General features: G+C 38.1%; 2 protein-coding genes across 2 annotated transcripts in view; both read right to left on the reverse strand.

Annotated features, from left to right (window-relative positions):
- Window positions 1-2,116: 2,116 nt before the first annotated feature.
- RBMXL2 (RBMX like 2) lies at window positions 2,117-3,769 on the reverse strand. The gene has a single exon (XM_043482009.1). It carries the CDS (start codon window positions 3,550-3,552, stop codon window positions 2,368-2,370), a length of 1,185 nt encoding a protein of 394 aa, XP_043337944.1. The 5' UTR covers window positions 3,553-3,769; the 3' UTR covers window positions 2,117-2,367.
- A 12,503-nt stretch (window positions 3,770-16,272) lies between these two features.
- The window catches only part of NLRP14 (NLR family pyrin domain containing 14), a 34,928-nt gene continuing 30,229 nt past the window's right edge, over window positions 16,273-20,971 (reverse strand). Inside the window, exons 10-11 of the mRNA XM_043482347.1 lie at window positions 17,119-17,289; window positions 16,273-16,408 (exon numbers count right to left, since the gene is read on the reverse strand). Coding sequence (XP_043338282.1) covers window positions 16,273-16,408; window positions 17,119-17,289 — 307 coding nt within the window. The remainder of the gene's footprint in view (window positions 16,409-17,118; window positions 17,290-20,971) is intronic.

A 20,971-nucleotide genomic window follows, 5' to 3' on the forward strand; every position in this document is an offset into this window, starting at 1 on the left:
TTCAACACAAATCAATTCTTCCAATCTATGGTTTAATATTTCACTTTATCAGTGACTTTAAAATATTAATGTGGAAAACTGTATCAACATTTTCCTCCTAGGTTTGTGCTTTTTATCTTAAAGAAACTCTCTACCTCAGTGTGATATATTTCTTCAAGTGTTTTTTTCCTCTTCATATCACATTTATATCTTCATACCATCTAGAGTGTATTTTTGTGTATGCTGTTAAGAGAATCTCACCTTTATCTTTTTGCAAAGAGAGCCATTTAAAAAAAGTCCATCCTTTCACCAACTTTTAGAGCTATCATATATTTTCACATACAGCTTGGCCTCTTTCTAGGCTATTTTGGTCTACTGATCTGTCTTATATTTGTCAAAAGATGTCACACAGCTTAAATTACTAGAATTTTCTAGTAAGTCTTGGTATCTGATAGAGTAAGTTCTAATTTTTTTTTCAGAATTGTTTTGCTTTTTGTTTTGCTTTTCTCTTTATTTGACCATGTAAGTTTTAGGATTAGTTAAGTCTCCCATTAGTGCTTTTAAAAAAATCTGTTTCTTGATAATTTGTTGGTAGTGAACAGGAGCTATTTTTTTTCAGTTTTGTGGTTGATTGGCCAAATCTTTTACTTAGCATTCCATCGCTGATCAACACAAACATATGGTATTACTAGGAAAGAGGGGAGGGGAGCTGTGTGGGGAAAAAAATCATGTTCTAATTTCACTTGAAGTTGTACTGATTTTCCAAATTAATTTGGCAAGGTTGAGAATAGTTATGATAAAGCCTTCCCAACCATGACATAGCATGAATCTCTATTTAGATTTCATGTCCTTAAATAAAAATTAACATTTTTTGCCATAAAGGTCTTACACATTTTTGCCAGATTAATTCCTGGATTACTTTTTTATTGAGCTATTAGTTGCCTTTGATCTTCTGGGCCACTACCACAGCCTTTCCTTTAACTCAACTCACTTTATTATTTAATCAAAAAATCATACTTTTAGAATCATATATGTTATATTCAGATCTCTTTAAGTACTTTTGTTGTTGTTCATGTGTTCATCTGTTTTTCCAGCAATTATTACACTGAACATGGCTCCTAATATTTTGACTGGATTCTTCATTTGGTCATTACAGACCTTTGACTGTAAATTACCTTTCTTTCAGATAAACAGAGAATTCCACAGGAGCTGAATGGAAAAGATGTTTCTTACCCTGCACTTGGGGCAAAACAAAGGAGACTCTCACATCCTTCGTGAGCCACTTTAGAGGAAGCCTCTAAAATCTGTGTTCAAGCCCTTCTCCCCACCATAAATGTATGGACCACTCAACTCATATCCTTGCCTTTTGTGGACAGAAGACCCAAGTGCCTCCTACTAGACTGAGTTCCTCAGATGTTGAAATGCCAAGCTCTCAGGGGCTCTTTGAGTTTCTGAGCTCTAATGATGCTTACTTTTGATTCTTCCACCCCTAGTGGGGAGAAGCCCAATTCTCCAATTTCCTAGAGCCAAAGGGCAGTAGCTCGCAGTTAAGAATAGAAGCCATTTGGATTTCCAAATCCACCAACGGTATATTTTCTATTTGTTTCTTAATAATTGGTGGTGAAAATGAATGGTATTGATTTTAAGAGGGGTGGTTTGCAGCTTTGTGGTTGGTTGGCCAAATCTTTAATATAGTATTCCATCCTAGTGCAACACAAGAGTGGTATTTTGGGGAGCAAGGGAATAGGAAATTCTGCAGATTTCAAAGTATGAAAAAAGGCAAAATATGCCCAGCAATTTTCTTTAAGACTTACTTGTGAATAGAACTTTCTTTCTTTATATATACTGATCTAAGCGGTTTCTGTTGTTGCTGTCAGTTGTTTGCTTTTTAATACAGGTAACACTGAGATTTAGTTTGAAAGACACCTTGAAATCTCAGGAGTAGCACACAGCAATCCCTCCCACTCAACCCCCCAATCTAGTTGGATTGAATGTAAAGAATCATCCAATTTTCCATCTTAGGTGAGCAGATCTTTGTAAAAGATCTTAGAACTTTCGGCTTCATTTATCAGGAAAAATTAGAAGGAAGGAAGCCTTTAGGAGAATTTCTAGTTGGAAATATAAGAAAACTAGCAAGCAGGTTCAAATCGTATGCTTTTAAATGAGCTTGTTAAAAGAAACGTTAACAATTCCAGAACGAAATCAAAACGAGTTTAAACTTTTTCCTCTCAAATGCACACACACAAAAATAATCATGGAGAAGTTGTTAACAGGAAAGTCTTAAAAGTGAAAAACAATTCTTCCTTGCACTAGTCCTTGGGTAGTTACCACAGAACAGGCTCTTCTTCACGGGAGCTTCTTTGAAAACCTGGTTTTGGTCCCAAGGTCTTAGTATCTGCTCCGGCCTCCTCCTCTCTCCGAGCGGCTCCCCAGGCGGCCTCCGCCTCGGGGGACCCGGCGGCCCGACCGGCTGTAAGACTCGCGCGGGGGCGGGCACCCCCTCTCCACGGACTGCGGCAGCCCGCGATCCGCTCTGCCTACACGGTCGCGGCCCCCAGAATAGCGCTCGCTCCTGCCCCCAGCATAACCGTCGCGGCCGCCGCCATAGGCGTCGGGCGAGCAGCCGCGGTACTCCTCATAGCGGCCGCCGCCGCCACCGTAAGATGGCGGGGGCCCACGCGCGGGGGCGGCGCTGCGCGGGTCCCCGTAGCTCTCGAAGGGGTCTCGGTAGGAGCCTCCGCTCGGGTGATCCGCGTAGTCGCGGTCGCGCCCCCCGTAGCCGTCTCGGTCACCGTAGCCTCTCGATGGACACTCATCCCGGACGCTGGAGTGGCCGTAGTCACGGTAGGTATACTCTCTGGGCGAGGGGGCAAAATCCCGGGGGTCGCGGGCGCTCGGGTAGTCGCGGCTGGAGTAGCCGTCTCGGGGAGAGTAGCCCCCCTCCCGGGAACCCAGGTAGGGATCCCGGCGCGGGGGCGGCGGCTCCCGGCGCGGCGGGCCCTCATAGCCATCTCGCCCTCGCGTGGCCGGGGCCCGCCCGCGCATTCCACCGCCACCGCCGCTGCGAGCCGGGCCCGACGGCGCGGCCCTCTTGGGGGGTGGGCCGGCCCTCCGCGGTGGCGGCGGCCCGCGCTTCATGGGTAGCGGGGCCCGGGAAGGCCGCAGGTCGAAGTCGCCCGCGTAGCCGCCGTCATCCGCAGGCCCTCCGCGGGACGGGGGGCGCCGCGGACCGCCGCCGCGGGCCCCGCGCAGGCCCCTCGAGCGGCCCCGGCTGCGGGACAGGGGTGGGCCCCGCCGGCCGCTTTCGAAAGCCGGTTTGGTGGCCTGGGCCACCTTGATGGCCTTACCATCCAGGGACTTGCCGTTCATGTCTCTCACGGCGGCCTTGGCGTCTGCCGGACTTTCGAAGGTGATGAACGCGAAGCCCCTGGACTTGTTGGTTTCTCGATCTTTCATCAACAGCACCTCGGAGATGCGGCCATACTTGCCAAACGCAGCCTCGAGGGATTTCTCGTCAGTTTCGAGGTTGAGCCCTCCAATGAAGAGCTTCCCCGGGCGATCCGCTTCCACCATGTCTGCCGGTTGGGTGGTCGGTCAGGGGCGGTGTGTGGCGAAGGCGACAGTCGTCGTGCCTTCTGAGCCCGCTGGTTCAGGGCGGCTCCTACTGGTCGGGCTGCGCGTCGTCGCGAAACCCCGGAACCGCAGTTCTCGCCCCCCCACTGCGCAGGCGGAACGCTCCGGTTTGTGCCTCTCTGATCTGGTTCCCGCAGCCTGCTCGGCTCTTGCTGGTTGTGATTGGTTGGTGGTGCTGGGCCGTAGTCCCGCCGACGTCGAGGAAGGTTGACGGTTTTGTAACTTTTTTTCCAGTCGTTAGACTTCGGCTGATTAACCTATCCTTGGCTTAAATTCTTTCGGTTCACTCCTGGAAGCTCGGCTGTTAAATGAAAAGCCGTTAGGTTGAAACAAAAAAATGTTCCCCATTGTTCTTAAAGAGAAGAATTTTAATACATTCCGATCCAAGTTCCCCATACCACATTCAAACAGAAAAATTAACCGAAACATGGAATAAGAACAATTTTAAAGTTTTTAAATGAATTTTGTACGTAAAAGGTATTAAGAATAAGATATTTTGCATTGCCAAGGGGGAAGAGAGAACTTGGTAAGTGGAAGGTTCCCTGGTAGAACAGGAAGGAGAGGGAGTCATTCTTTGGATGCACCATCTTTCCCCTCTCCATTTTCTTCCGTTTTTCAGCTTTCAAAGGACTCGTAGTTGCGTAGTATTGAAATTGTCTTTTCAGATAAGTATTAAACAGAAAGTCACCTCAGGGACAAAGTAAAGGCAAATATGAAAGCACATAGACACCGGTCAAAGTAGCACCTAAGCAAGCATAGAACACTAAAGGCTTCACCTCTTAATCTTGATAGGAGAGGCAAACCTCAGGAAAACAAAACATTCTGGGTTCATTCAAATGAATTACGCAATTCAAATTTGTTCCTTATGATATTCTCTGAATGGAAGTAAGTGTGAAGAGTAAATTAGTGAACACTCTTGTCCTGAGTAAATGGTCTAAAACCTTTTTTTTTTTTTTTACTATATTGACTATGAATAATGCTACATTTGTTTATTGCAATAGCATTTAATCTTGAAAAGGGTAGTAAAAGGCATTTTTATGATGCTTCTGATTTTAATAAGAGCTCTTCTAAGGTTTTGAGATTTTTTTTAGCATTCATGAATGGAAGTGAAAGTTTAAATGCATCACAACAGTTTACAGTAACAATTGTTTATTATTTAATATTAATATATAATTTTAGTATATTCACTATTAATATATTTCTGAAGTAAACTTACCTGTTTGGGATGTATTTGTTTTTAAATATATTAACGAATTTTGTTTGTTCATACTTAGAAATTTTACATTTCCAAGCATAAAGGGTCTTAGCCAATAATTTTCCCTCTCATACATAGCTGAGATTTTTGCCCAGATTTCTCTTAGTTTTTCAGTCTAGTTAGATTTTTAAAAATTTCTTCTTTAGTTTTTGTAAGATATACTTTTTTCTAAAGTTACCATTTTTGTTCAACTTTAAAATTTATTTTTTCAATAGCCATGTCCTGTTTTGCTTTCTCTCTTTTATGTGATCACTCTTGCCAGAAGTTTATCTTTTGCAAGAACTAGCCTTTTTCTTTGCTCACCCTCTCTTTTGATTTTATTTGCTGCTATTGTCTTTTTTACCTTCTTTCCATATTCTTTGGATTTGCAATCTGTATTATTTTCATTCTGGATTTTTAGATAAGGTACTTAGTGCATTAAGAGTTTTAAAAAAACATTTCTTCTAATTGTTGTATCTAAGTTTAAATTTTATTCTCTACTACTAGTTAGCAGCATGCCCTGTGCTGTGGTACATGGTATTTTCATTGTTGTTCAGTTCCTAACATTTTCTCATTTTCATTATTTCTTGACTCATGAATTATAAAGAATATGTTTTTAAAATTTACAAACATATGGATATTTTTGGTGTTATTTTTAACATGTTGTATATGATATCCACACATTGGTGTTGGCTGAAACTTGCATGAGTGCCTGTGTGTGTCTAATATGCTTGAGAGGAAATTATATTCTCTAAGTATTAAGGTCCAGTTCTTTCCTTGTATAGTGATGTTCAAGTCTTACTTATTCTAACTTACTTTTCATTTGATAGCATTGTCAATCACTGAGAATTGTTTTAAAATCCCATAATTGTGGATTTGTTAATTTCTCTTTATGTTTGTGTCTACTTTGCCTCATGTAATTTAAAGGTATATTCTTGAATACATGAAGATTGAGAATTGCTGTGTGTTTCTAGTGAATGACTTCATTATGTAATGATCCTCATTATTCATATCTTTTATCTTAATTTGTTTTGTCTGATACTTAATGTAGCCCAATATTTTTCCTTTTTTTTTCTGCCAGCTTATTGTGTGTTGTCTCTTAACCACTTCTTTATTGCCTCTTTGTTCCATCCTTCTTGCCTTCTCTTGTATCACAATTTTATTTTATTCCTTTCTTTTTTCTCTAATAATATGAAAGAAGTTATGTCTTCTGTTTCTATTCTTAGAATGATTATGTTTAATGTTTTTATTGAGGGCTAACTTATAAACACAAAATTTACAAGTTTACTTATAAAATCTTAAATTTAATGCTTGATTAATTTTATTTATGTGTACATCCATGTAAACATGGATGACGTATGTCAAGATTTATAATATATTTGTCTCCATAATGGTTGTTCACCCCTAATGGTTCCCTCCTGCCTTTCAAAACAATACCTTCCTCTCAGAGATAACCAGTTTCCTGACATATCAACCATAATTTAGTTTTGATTATTTTTAGATTTTACATAAATGAAATAAAAATAGAATGAACTCATCTGTGTCTGGCTTATGGTACTCAGTATATTTTTGAGATTCATCCATGTATTGCACACATTAGTAGTTGTCTGCACTTTTGTTAGATTTTTTTAGTCATTGTATGACTATACTGATTTGATTTTTTTCTATTTTTCTGTTGATTGACATAGGGGCTTGGTGGGGAGTGATTCCTATTTTCTCCCATTCTCACAATGCCCTTTCTGCATATGATCAGTCCCTGATGCCACAATACATCCAGAACCCATTTACTTAACTATTTATGCACTTCTATCACCTTCATACAAACTACCTAGGTCCTTTGGACATTTTAAAATGTCAGTGGTCCCAAGGGTCTGTCTGGGACTCTTTCACAAGAGAGCCTCAAGCTCCTTGTCAAGTATCAAAACCCACTGGTGATCTATAACTGGAGCTGCAATTATATTGAGAGAATATAGAAATGTAGGGTTGATAGAATTTAAGAGGAGGTTTGGATGAGAAATGGAATTTTTAAACAGGCTTTACATTAAATGATTGGGTCTCTTTGTCTCTTTTATCTGAATGGATTATGTGGATGGAAATTATATCTGAATGAGGAATGTTTCCCCTACCTAGTACTGTAAATTGCCCTTCAAGAAGTATCAGTCAGACATGCTAAATGGGAGCAAACAAGATCGCCTGAGCCCAAGTGATATGACCAATAAGAGATTATGTTCCAAAATATACAAATTCATACAGCTTAATAGCTATATATATATATATATATATAATATACACACACAGAAGACCTAAAAAGACATTTCTCCAAAGAAGAAATAAAGATGTCCAACAGGCACATGAAAAGATGCTCAACATCACTAATTATTAGAGAAATGCAAATAAAAAGTATCATGAGGTCCCACCTCACCTCAGAAAAATGGCCATCTTCAAAAATTATACAAATAATAAATGCTGGAGAGGGTGTGAAGAAAAGGGAACACTTACCCTGTTGGTGGGAATATAAGCTGGTACAGCCACTACAGAGAACAGTATAAAGGTTCCTTACTAAACTAAAAACAGAGTTACCATATGATCCAGCCATCCCACTCCTGGGCATATATCCAGAGAAAACTCTAATTTGAAAAGACACATGGACCCCAATATTCACAGCAGCACTATTTACAATAGCCAAGACATGGAGGCAATCTAAATGTCCATCAACTGATGAATATATATATAATGAAATACTACTCTGCCATAAAAAGAATGAAATGCCATTTGCAACAACATGAATGAACCTAGGGATTATAATACTAAGTGAAGTCAATCAGAGAAATAAAAATATCATGTTATCTATGTGAAACCTAAAAAAATTATATAAGTGAACTTATTTACATAGAAAACAAATGTATGGTTATCAAAGGGGAAGGAATAGAGTAGGGATACATTTGGAATTTGGGATTAATATATACACACTACTATATATAAAATACTGTAGATAGATAACAGGGACCTACTATATAGTCAGGGAACCATATTCAGTATCTTGTACTAACTTATAATGGGAAAGAATCTGAAAAAATATATTATGCGTTCATCACCTTGCTGTATGCCTGACACTAACAAAGCACTGTAAATTAACTATACTTCAGTTAAAAAATGCTTTTAAGATTGCCCACACAGTATAGAGTAAAACCTTGTGTGCTGGTATAAGTGAGTTCTCTGTACCGTAGACTGATGTGGAGTGTAAACCGGGGCTTAGAGCAAAAGCCTGTGAACACCCCACAGTAATGACTACTGGGACTATGGACTAGAAAATTTCCATTTGAGGGGCAGTTACTAGCTTGTTCTTGGACATTAATTGAAATTGTCCTTATGACTGAAGGACATGAATTAATCTTACCACCTTGCATGCATTAGTATGGTTACTATCAAAAAAACAAACAAAAAAAATATTGGGGAGGATGTGGAAAAATTGGAACACCTGTGCACTAGTGGTGGGAAGGTAAAATGGTGCAACCCACTATGGGAAACAGTGTGGTGGCTTTTCAAAAAATTAAAAATAAAATTACCATATGATCCAGCAATCTAATTTGAGATATGCATAAAAAAGAGTTGAAAGCAGACTCTCAGATATTTTATACCCATGTTCATAGCAACATTATTCACAGTGCCAAATGGTGGAAACAACTCAAGTGTCCATTGATAGATGGATAAACAAAATGTAGTATATATGTGCAGTGTAATATTATTCAGACTTAGAAGAAAATGAAGACACCTGCTACAATATGTATGAAACTGGAGGACATTATGCCAAGAAAAATAAGCCAGTTACAAAAAAGAAAAATACTGTATGATGATTCCACTTATAAAAGGTATCCCAGAATGGTCAAGTTCATAGAAACAAAGTGGAGAAGAGGTTGCCAGAGGCTGGACAGAGAGAAATGAGGAGCTATTGTTTAATTGGTATAGAATTTCAGTTCTGCCTGATGAAACATATCTAGGGGTTTGTTGCAGAACAATGTGAATATACTTAACACTACTGAACTGTACATTTAAAAATGATTAAGATGGTAAGCATCATGTTACATGTATTTAACCACAACTAAAAATTTTGTAAATAAAAACTATAATAATATTAAAGCCTGAAGGATCAGTGATGTCTTGGGTAAGGTCAGAGAAGCATGCTAGGGGGAAGACAGTGCCTAGAAGAGTTCCATAATAAAATGGAAATGCTTGTATAGGAATATGCTGTTAGGGAAATGCAGAGAGCTACTCAGTGGATTCACAAGCAGGTGGACTCTTTCTCCCAGGACTGACTTTGAAAATGCATGAGGAGCTGTCAGAATCTATTCTATGAACAGTGCCCTGTAAAGTTTTACAACTGATCAACAAAGAGTTGCTTGGTTTATGGATGGCAGTTCCAAGGTGAATGGATAGCATCCTATTTGGAAGGTTATCACTGTGTTTATAGAAGGTAAAAACCAGTCAGTTCAATAGGACTTCTTGCTCCTCCTTTTGAGTAGGAGTCCAATGTAATAATGAAAAAAAAAACAGTTTGGTGAGCTCAATTATATGCTGTTTTCCTAGCAATGACTGAAAAAATGAACAGTGATACAAAGTCCCTATGTTTGAGCTTTTACTGACTCCTAGGTAATGGCCTGGTCTTAAGTGAATGGAAAGTTGGCCTATTAAAGAGACACCTGGATGGGGAACACATGTAAATCCATGGCTGATTCATGTCAATGTATGGCAAAAACCACTACAATATTGTAAAGTAATTAGCCTCCAACCGATAAAAATAAATGAAAAAAACAAACGAGAGACACCTGTATGAGGCATGCTGTATTGAAATTACTATGAGACTTTAAGGGATGCATGACAGTAGATATGGTGATGCCCATAGGAAGAACCAACTTGCAGGTTCACAAGGTGGCTGGAACTGACCAGTGGATACCCTTGTGTGCTTGCTTGAGACGACACCTGGGTGCATGGAATGAATGGACATTGAGGGGCGACAGCAATACAGAGATGGACCCAGTCTAGACATATTCCTCTTGCACCTCTGAAGCACAAAATGCCACTAAGAACTGCTTTGTTTGCCAACAAAATAGAGCCTGCAGATGGATATGTTGCAGATACCTCAAAGGGGAAGAGACCATGAACACAGTGGCAAGTGAGTCAGATGCTGGTATCCAACGGGTCTTAATGGGAATAGATCCTGATTCTGACACAGACTTGGTTTACTCAGTGGTAGATGCAAATGCTCAGGGTACTATAAAAGAACAGTAACAGAAAATATTACACCAGTTTGGATCACAGAGTGACATTGCTTCAGACGAAAGTACGTACTTTATAGTCCATAATGAAAAGAGATGGACAGAGATATCCTGCTCAGAGTAACAGTTTGATAGAGAATTGTAATGCGGAATTAAAGCATCATTGTCTGAGGGGTAGACACAGGCATGAAGAGCTGGTTTATACACTTCATGAGTGTGTGTTCACACTCAGCATGAACAGGACTAAGGGCGTATCCTGACTAGAGTCTCCCCTTCCCCGCCTGCCTGGTGGATCTGGGGTGGAGGAGGATGCTAGTATGACTATATGGTTTAGTCAGTCCTGCCTATGTAGTGAAACCCCATCTAGAAACCCTAAAAAGGGCTCAGGGAACTTCTGGTTTGGTGAACACATGGATGTGCTGGGAGGATCATGCACTTGGAAGAGGCATGGAAATCTCTGTGCATTCACTACCACCTCCCTCCCTCAAACTTGCTCTTTATATCTCTTCATCTGGCTGTTCACTTTTATCATTTATAATACACTGGAATCCTAAGTATAGCACTTTCCTTAGTTCTGTCAGTCATACTAATGAATTATAGAATTGGGGGGACTGTGAATATTTGGAGGAGGGTTGTCTTTTAATGTTCCCTTTAATCTACATTTATATTATTTCAATGAATGATAACAAGTGTCCACTTTGGAGGATTTCATTTCTTTAGGAAAATGGCTTCACAGACAGGGACCTCAGCGTTTATTTTGAGTGGTGAAACGGACCAAGCAAACAAAAGATCTGGGAACTAAAAGGGGTAATGCAGGAGGTCGCCAGCTCAAAGCGCTGTCCAGGGTTCTGCATTGTCTGGTATGAAGACCAGAGTTGGGGTCGCTTTCAGGCATGCCCCTGCCAGGCGCCCCGCCCCGTGAATAGTTCTGACAGCACCAGAGTTAGGGACGAGGGCTGGCAGCCGCTGAGTTCCTGGACCTGAGAAACCCTGTGCTCCCTGCAGTCCTGGCCAGGACCCTGTGAAAGCTAGGTCCGCAAGCAGCGCAGCGCAACGCTTTCCTCTGAGCTGTTTCTTCCCCTCCCACTGCGCAGGATCCACAAGCGCCCCGGAACCACTGTCCTGACCCTGCCTTCCTTCCTGGTTTCCTCAGAGGACTTACGGACAGATTCGCCTCACTTAAAGTAACCATTCTCAAAAGCCAACTGGAAACGCAGGGTGCTGGCCTCAGGAATGGAATCTAGGCACTACCGACGGAAGGCCACGATTCCAGAAGCCTCAGGACAGTGCGCTCCCAATGGGTGTTAGCAGATATTCCCCTGCCAACAAGATCACCTACTTTACTGAGTTGCTGGGAAGTTGGGAAGGAATAGAGTATTTTTGCTTACATTCATTTATTGAGAACCCACCGTATTAAAGACACAGTGCTGTAGGCTAGCAATATTAATACTGAACTTACATTGGGGTGAGATAGAAGGGAAAAAAAAAAGGAAATCTTTGTCTTAGTGGTAGGAAAGAAACATGATGCAGCGTGAGGAAAATGGAAGAGGATGGTGATAGTTAAGATAGGGTTCAACCTGCAGGAAGAGGTGATATGTAAACTACAGTGAAGAGTGAAGACCAGAGTAGGCAGAGAGGATGAACTGCATAAAGGACCAGTGGTGAAAAACTGGGAGCATTCAAGGTATTGGGAAGAAATTACAGTTGTTTTGTGAGAGATTGGGATTACCATATACACACTACTATATATAAAATAGGTAATCAACAAGAACCTACTGAAGGAAATTTTATTCAATACTCTGTAATAACCTATATGAGAAAAGAATCTGAAAAGAACAGAGATATGTATATGTAAAACTGAACCACTTTCTGTTCACCTGAAACTAACACATTATAAATCAACTATACTCCAATATAAAAATTAAAAATCTTTTTAATGTTTTTCATGATGGATATATAAACCGTTCTTCCTCAAATGCTTTGTTAACCAGCATCTCACTGGTTCTCTTACTAATGAATTGATAATATTTCTTTGATAAGAGTTCATTTTGCATTTGTATAAGAGCCATGATTTAAAATCCTTGAAAATTATTTTACTACATCACTGGATTCTCAATGAACCGATTAGAATCTTTGGAAGACATTTAAAACTAAAGCAGGGAAATAAATCTTTTCTCCTTGGTTGCTAAACTGAAAGCATGTGAGCTCAAAGCTGCCTGTGACATATTTCTACTATATTTACCCATTGCCATAGCCTCAAAATATCCAAAGGAAATTTTTAAAGAATTCCAAGAAAAAAAGAAAAATTTTCCATTGAAAGAGTTAAAAAAATATTCTCAATAATTTAGTTTGAGCAGCAAAAATTAGTACAAGATTATTTGAACTGAATAATTAAAAAGCACGATTTAAGGGGTATATATACATACATAGACAGTCATGGGAAAACACATATCCTTCAAGCACATGTAGAAAACTGATTATATACTAGGCCTTGAATTATGTCTTAACTAATTTCAAAAAATGTTTTCATGTAGAACACATTATCTGAACTCTATTAGCTTAAAAACAATAACAAAAAGGTAACTTTAAAAATGCCTAAGTTTGAAAATTTATAAGCACACTTCTATATGACATGTGGGTTACAGAAAAATTAATTCATGTAAATAAAAATATTTGGATATGAATGCTAATGAAAATAGTTCATATTCTGGATGGACTTGAAGGGTATTATGCTTAGTGAAAGAAGTCAGAAAGAGAAAGATAAATATTATATATATATATATGATATCACTTATATATGAAATCTGGAAAATAAAACTAGTGAATATAACAAAAAAGAAAGAGACTCACAGATACAGAGAATAGTGGTTACCAGTAGGGAGAGAATAGAGGGAGGGGCAATATAGGGCCAGGGGATTAATAGATACAAACTACTATGCATAAAATAAATAAGCTACGAGGATATACTGTGCAACACAGGAAATATAGACAATATTTTATAATAGCTATGAATATATAAACTTTAAAAATGGTGAATTACTATGTTGTACACTTAAAACTTATATAATATTGTAAATCCTCTCTACTTCAGTAAAGACTCCATGGTCAATGATGGGAATTCAATTAAAATGCAAATAGAAGGAAATTTATAGTCTTCATTATAATAAAAGAGACGATTTTAAATCAGTAAGAATCTAATTTAAGTTAGCATACTAACAAAGCAAATTCAAAGATAATAAAAATAAAATAAGAATTTACATTATAAATCTATAAAAAGAAAACAGGCAAAATGTAAAGAATCAAATATAACATTTGTTTTGACTGCCCTATTTTATTCTTTCACTATCATATTCGACTCCTTAACTATACTATTTAAAACTGCAAACCATTCGTAACATAGAGCTCTATTTAGGATGAGGGAAGTGGTTTTCCTGATGCACAAAATTTAAGGAGATGCCAAAAAGCCCCTCAGAAATGAAGATAAATCATATTTTAGTGGAATATTTTTAAAAATAAAAATTAGTGCAAAAATATCCATGATAACCAAATATTAAAAATTTAAATAATGGTGTCTGACCTGGAACTTGCACAACCAGGAGAATAAGTGCCTTACTTGCCTCACCCTGATCCTGGCCCATGGGTTACCTGATAGCAATGATACCAGGCACTGGTATAAAAATGTAAATGGTGCAAATGTAAATGGTGCAAAATGTAAATGGCATTACTTCTAGTATACTGTTAGCTCAGGGTAAACAGACTTTGTGTTATGGAAGTAAGTACCTGACCAAAAAGACTAAATTTTATTAAATGCCCTTTCAATATATATTAAGATGATTATTTGGTCTTTCTCCATCAGTCAACTAATGTCATAAATTATAAAATTACTTCTAGTACTTGTCCTCTCATACTTCTGTTACAAATCACAGTAGTCATGGTATATATTTTAATTGTTAGAAATAATTTTCAAATATATTTGGTCTTTGAGTATATATTCATAAGTGACAATTATAAATTTCTCTTTAGTGTTATCTTTATAAGTTCTATTATCAAAGTTTTTCTAACTTTATAAAATGCAATGGGAAAGTTTTCTTCCTCTGTAATGCTCTGAAATTTAGTTAAAAAGACAAAAGAATTTTCCTTTATCTGAAAGTTTGGTAGACATCACCGTGATTATAAGCAGTTTTCGGGAATTTCCTGGTGGTCCAGTGGTTAGAACTGGGCACTTTCACTGCCATGGGTCAGGGTTCACAGTGCAACCAACAACAAAAAAAAGCAGCAGCATTTATCACTCCTTGGTTGGAACTTTATTTGGGAAGCTTGGAAATCCTGTTGTTTATGAAGGATAAGATGCTGCTCACTGCAGCTCAGGGCTGCCCTATGAAAGGAATGCCACTTCTTTGATGTATGCTTTCTTTTCTGTGTTTGTAACAGCCTGAGGCTAGCTTTCTCTAGCCAGCACAACTGTATCACTTGGGGTTAACTTCATACTGACCCTTCTCTAGGTATCATCTCTGCCAAATGTCTCCTGTTATCACTGTTCTGTGTGCATGTATCCGCTCCAGGAACATTACTTGTAAATTCTCATCCGATTGCCATCTGCCCCCTTCTAACTGACATGGTTCACTCTTGTCTCTAGCCCTGCTATGCTGACTTGGGAGCTATTATACCAGCAAAGAGACAGACAGGGAGAAAAAGGATAAGAGTTTGTGGTAGTCTACAGAAGGCCACAAATTCTCTAACACTATTCCCGTCAACCAGTGACTGCCCTTGAATCTAGACTGGCTTGGACTGTTTAGATCAATGGAGTAAGAAAGAATTGGCTTTACACCAGTTCTGGGCCTACCTTTTAAGAGAACTGGCAACTTCCCCTTGACTTCGTCAAGACCTGAACCTCCATTCATTACTCCATCCCTGCTGGAGAGGCCCTAAGACTGGAGGGAAGAGGGGCCCAGCCTAACCCAGCCTGCCAGCCAGCCATCCTCTGCAAGGCACCAGGCATGTGACTGAAGTCCTCTTCAGTCTTATAGAGCAGAGCAATATGACTGTCAACTAAATATCACAAGACTCCAGGTGATGTCATGTGTAGCATAAGAAGTGATCAACTGAGCCCTTTCTGGATTCTAATTCATCCAGTCATGAGACATAACAAAGTGATTATTGTTTTAACCCAGTATGTTTTTGGATGGTTTGTTACTTGGCAATAAATTGCATGGCAAAACATTCTCCCACTGAAAATTTTAGTATACCATGTTTCTGCCAAAGGAAGGAATCTGTTTTTAGCTCCACAAACTCCAATAATCTTTATATCTTCATTTATCTTCACAGTAAAAAGGCAACTCCCATTTCTATTGTGACCTGTGATTCTTTAAGAGTAATGTACCAAAGAATTGCCTGAGTGAGTGAGTGAAGTCACTCAGTCGTGTCTGACTCTTTGTAACCCCATGGACTGTAGCCTACCAGGCTCCTCCCTCCATGGGATTCTCCAGGCAAGAATACTGGATTGGGCTGCCATTTCCTTCTCCAGGGGATCTTCCCGACCCAGGGATCGAACCCAGGTCTCCTGCATTGTAGGCAGACGCTTTACCATCTGAGCTACCAGGGAAGTTAAAGAATTGCCTGGGAAGTTATTAAATATGCCAGTGTCTGGGAATCTCACCCAGTAATCTAATTCAATAAATCTGGTATGGAGCTCAGAAATCTGCATTTTAAGAAAACACCAAGTGGTTTTGCCCTGACTGGTCCCAAGAACACACAGAGGAGCATTCAATAAAATGCGCCACAGATGGTGAGACTGTGAAGAGCCATGGCAGCAGGAATGGAGAAAAAGGAAAATAAGGGGCTTTAACAGAATCTTCCCTGGCCCATTCTCCAGTCTCATTTCCAGGCTTCTCACATCTGAATCCTTAAACTTTGTATTCAACTCAAACCATGTTATATTTTCCACAGAGCTTTATGTTTTCCATTTTATTATAGCCTCTTAACTCCCATATGAAGTAGAACAGACATTTTACAGAGAAGTGACTAACCCATATCTGACAGACATCACATGCTATATGTCTGGGCACAGAGTACCTAAAGCTAAGAGCCTCCCACCCCACCTTGTCACTCTGAGGCCTTTATTTTACTTCATTGAAGAACATCAGGTTTTTCAAATCAGAAACACTGCCACCAGGAACCATCTTCTTCCTCATGATCATTACAGTCCTGCTTAACAGCTAGGTGTAGATTGCTACTCCCCACAGCTTCCAGCAGCTTCTGGGCTTCCTCATCAAGTGCCTCTTTGCACAACCTGAGAAGACAAGGGAACACCTCTTCTTGCCACAAAAACACCTCTCAATTTTCCCATAGCCCTTTACTTTCTCTGGAGAATTTATTTCAGGGGAAGAAAAAACCTGTTAGTAGAGAGAGAATATTAACATGGCTGGGCAGCAGGTAAGGAAAAAGAGATACACTGAGAGAGATAGGGGTTGAAGGAAAATAGAGTACAAAAAATAAAGGGAAAATAGATTAAGATTTTTAAAGGATCTGTCAAGAGACTTTTCCGATTCAAGCAAAATAGCTCTATTCATGATTATGAAAACAGCCAACACATACACTGTTTATTATGTGCTAGTCACTGTTCTAAACACTGCCTGTATGGACTCAGGTGATCCATGCTCACAGTAACCCTATGAGTAAATATTGTCATTTCATCAATTTTATAAACAAAGGAAACCAAAACACAGAGAATTTGGGGACTAATACTACTTCAAATATCTAGTAAGTGGCAGGGCCAGAGTTCAAACTCAGAAAGTCTGGCTCTAGAGTTCTTGGCTCTTAACTACTACGCTACATTGCAACTCTTGAAATTCACTCTTCTATGTGAGAAAAACAAATAAGGGCCTGGAAAATACCCAAGGATTCACAATCAGGTTGATGCTGAGGTTTGTCATTAATGAGTGGCTCCCTAAGTGCCTCATTCCAGGAAACTTCTCCCCTGAGAAGCCAATGAAGACTTACCCTAGAACCTGTAGTTTACATTCAGTAGACCTCAAGACTTCACTTAACTTCATAATTTCTTCACGCTCTAAGGTATTCAGTGTCAGGCTTATTTTTCTCAGGCCTTGGTTGCTGCTAAGAGTAGAAGAGAGATCCTGACAACAGAGAGAAGTCAAACCACAGTGTTCCAACCTGCAGGAAAGAGAGACTAAAGATAAATGAACTTTATCTCATGATATAGAGCATGATCACAGGAGATCTGTGATCTGGGAGTGTGGTAACTCCAGAAGCTTAAAAAATGACCACAAATAGGGTAAAGTCAAGGTATATAATATTCATTATTTCTAGATGTTTATGGGTTGAATATATCCCTTCCTTAATCATGAATTACAGGTTCATAATTATGGTCCAGGAATAAATAAAATGTGGCAGCACACCAAGGAAAACTGAAGCAACTGAATCCTTAGACAGAATTAAAAACACAGCAACATAAATAGATTTTAGAAATATGATATTGAGTGTTAAAAGTCAAAGTATACAACACAGGGAAACAAACTAAATGTCCATGGACAAAGGAATGGATAAAGAAGATGTGGTACATATATACAATGGAATATTATTCAGCCATAAAAGAAATGAAATAATGCCATTTGCAGCAATATGGATGGACCTAGAGATTATCATACTAAGTGAAGTCAGACAAACACCATATGATATCACTTATAAATGGAATCTAAAATATAATACAAATGAACTTATCTATAAAACAGAGTCCAGACATAGAGAACAATCTTGTGATTGCCAAGGAGGAGTACAGGTGGGGAAGGGTTGGATTTGGAATTTGGGACTAGCAGATGCAAACTATTATATATAGAATGGATACACAGCAAGGACCTACTGTATAGCACAGAAAACTATATTCAATATCCTGTGATAACCCATAATGAAAAAGAATTTTTTAAATATTTTTTAAAATGTCATGTGTATGTTAAAGAAATTATGGAAAATGGGTAAGGTAAATAAATGGCACCATGCCAGTTATACCAGGGAAGCTCCAAAATAACATTACATCTTCTGTAAAGTAATACAATTCTATGGCATATTTCAAAAAAACTAGGTAAATTGCCTATAAATGGAAAGGAGACATAGTTAATGGACATAGTTAATGGAGATAAATTAACCAACTAATCAACCATCCAGGGCCCTTGCATAAAACAAGGATAATAAAATACCACAAAGTGGATCTATGGAAAAGAATAGAGAACCCAGAAATAAATCCACACACCTTGACCAATTAATCTTCAACAAAGGAGGCAAAAATATAAAATAGAAAAAAAAAATGGTCTCTTCAGCAAGTGATGCTGGGATAGTTGGACAGCTGCATGTAAATCAATGAGATTAGAATGCAACCTCACACTATACTCAAAGATAAACTTCAGATGGCTTAAAGACTTAAATATAAAACAAGACACCATAAAACTCCTAGAAGAGATCATAGGCAAAACGTTCTTTGACATAAATTGTACCAATGTTTTTTTAGATCAACCTCTTCAGTCAACAGAAATAAAAATAAACAAATGGGACTTAATCAAACTTACAAGCTCTTGCACAGCAAAGGATATATATATATATGTTTATATATTTATATTATATATATATATTTAAAAAGGACAAGCTACAGAATGGGAGAAAATATTTGCAATGCTATGACCAACAAGGACTTAATTCCCAAAATATACGGACAGCTCATACAACTCAACAACAATAAGACAACCCAAACAAAAAATCAAAAAATGGCAGAAGACCTAAATGGGCGTTTCTTCAAAGACAGATAGATGGCCACTAGGCACCTGAAAAGATACTCAACATGGCTAATTGTTAGAGAAATGCAAATCAAAAATACAATGAGGTACCACCTCACAACAGAAGAATGGCCATCATTTAAAACTCTACAGATAATAGATGCTGGAGAGAGTGTGAAGAAAAGAGAACCCTCCTACATTGTTGGTGGGAATGTAAATTGGTACAGCCACTATGGAAAAGAGTAGAGAGGGTCCTCAGAAAACTAAAAATAGAATTACCATATGATCCAGCAATCCTGCTCCCAGGCATATATACAGACAAAATTATAATTTGAAAAAGATACATGCACCCCTATATTCATAATAGCACTTTTTACAATAGTCAAGACATAGAAGTAACCTAGATGTCCAACAGCAGATGAATGGATAAAGAAGAGATGGTGTATATATACACAATGGAATACTACTCAGTCATAAGAGAGAATGAAATAATGCCATTTGCAGCAACATAGATAGACCCAGAGATTATCATACTAAGTGAAGTAAATCAAAGAGAATGACAAATACTTTCTGATATCACTTATATGTGGAATCTAAAATATGGCACAAATGAACCTGTCTATGAAACAGACTCACAGACATAGAGAATAGACTTGTGGTTACCACGGGGGAGGCTATATGTAGGGGATGCACTGGGAGTTTGGGGTTAGTAGATACAAATTACTACATATAGAATGGATAAACAAGGTCCCCCACTCTATAGCACAGGGAACTACATTCAATATTCTGGGATAAACTATAATGGAAAAGAATATAAAAAGAAATACATATATGTGTATAACTGAGTCATTTTGCTGTACTGCAGAAATTAACACAACACTGTAAATCAACTATACTTCAATAAAAAATTTTTAAAAGAAAAAGAAAAAATATATATAATACCATGAACTGATGAAGTATGTTAAACTCAACCTTCTGGAACTGATGATCACCCCCTACCAACTAATTTTAATTTTCACTTTCTGTTCATCTAGCTATTCAACATTTGAATGCCTATATAGGTGCTGGGTATATAATGTTTTTCAGTTACTGTCTACATGAAACACACATTAAATGTGGTGGGGCAACAATCCCAATAATTATGACACAGGTACATAAATATCACACAAAACAAACCTTATGGTAAAAGCATATAAGACATAAGACATAAAAGCATTATAAGAATAAAAGCATTATGAGACATAAAACACTATCAAGAATTCATCAGGAAATAATCATTCTAGATTTGTGGTCACTAATAAAAATCTCAAATATAGAAAATAAAAACTAACAGAGCTACAAAGTGAAATACACAGATCTGTAACTATAGCAGAGATTTTAACATATTTTTCACAATAATAGAATTATCTGGAAAAAAATCATTAAAAATACCAGATGATTTAAACAACAGAACTAACAATCTTAACTGATACAAAATACTGCAACCCACAACTCTCATAATCTTTTCAAGTGCACTATGGAACACATATTAAAAGCTGACTATATAAGGGCCATGAAACAAGTGTCAACAACTTTTTAAACACTGAAATCATGTACAGTATATTCTCAGACTACAGTGCCAGAGGTTAAATATAAGAAGATAATAAGAAACCCTTATGTTTGAAAATTAAGTAGTACACTTTAGAATAGTGCATATGTTGAAGAAAAAAATCATAAGTTAAATATTTTAAACTCAAAAGTAACAAAAATACCACATATAATATCAAAATTTGTAGGATGAACTTAATGACTTAATGAAGTCTGTTGGAAAAGAAATATTTATGAGATAAACACCCAACTCAAGAATTTAGAAAAATAATGGGGAAATAAACTCAACAAAAATAGAAAAATATAGTAATTAATGAAACATGACTATCTAAACACTAGATATGACTAAGAAATTAAGCAGATAATAACAGACACTTGCCAGTAAGTTTTAAATTTCAGATGAAATGGCTAACATCACTTGCCAGAAGTTCACCAGAAATTTCTGCCAAGTTCAAGGAAGAAATAATTCCAGTTCTACACAGTCA

Source organism: Cervus canadensis, chromosome 11 (assembly GCF_019320065.1).
Source record: "Cervus canadensis isolate Bull #8, Minnesota chromosome 11, ASM1932006v1, whole genome shotgun sequence".
Classification (NCBI taxonomy): domain Eukaryota; kingdom Metazoa; phylum Chordata; class Mammalia; order Artiodactyla; family Cervidae; genus Cervus; species Cervus canadensis.

What these genes read in the sequence shown, in the direction of transcription:
- RBMXL2 (XM_043482009.1), bottom strand. Translation starts at nt 3,552, where the DNA reads ATGGTGGAAGCGGATCGCCCGGGGAAGCTCTTCATTGGAGGGCTCAAC.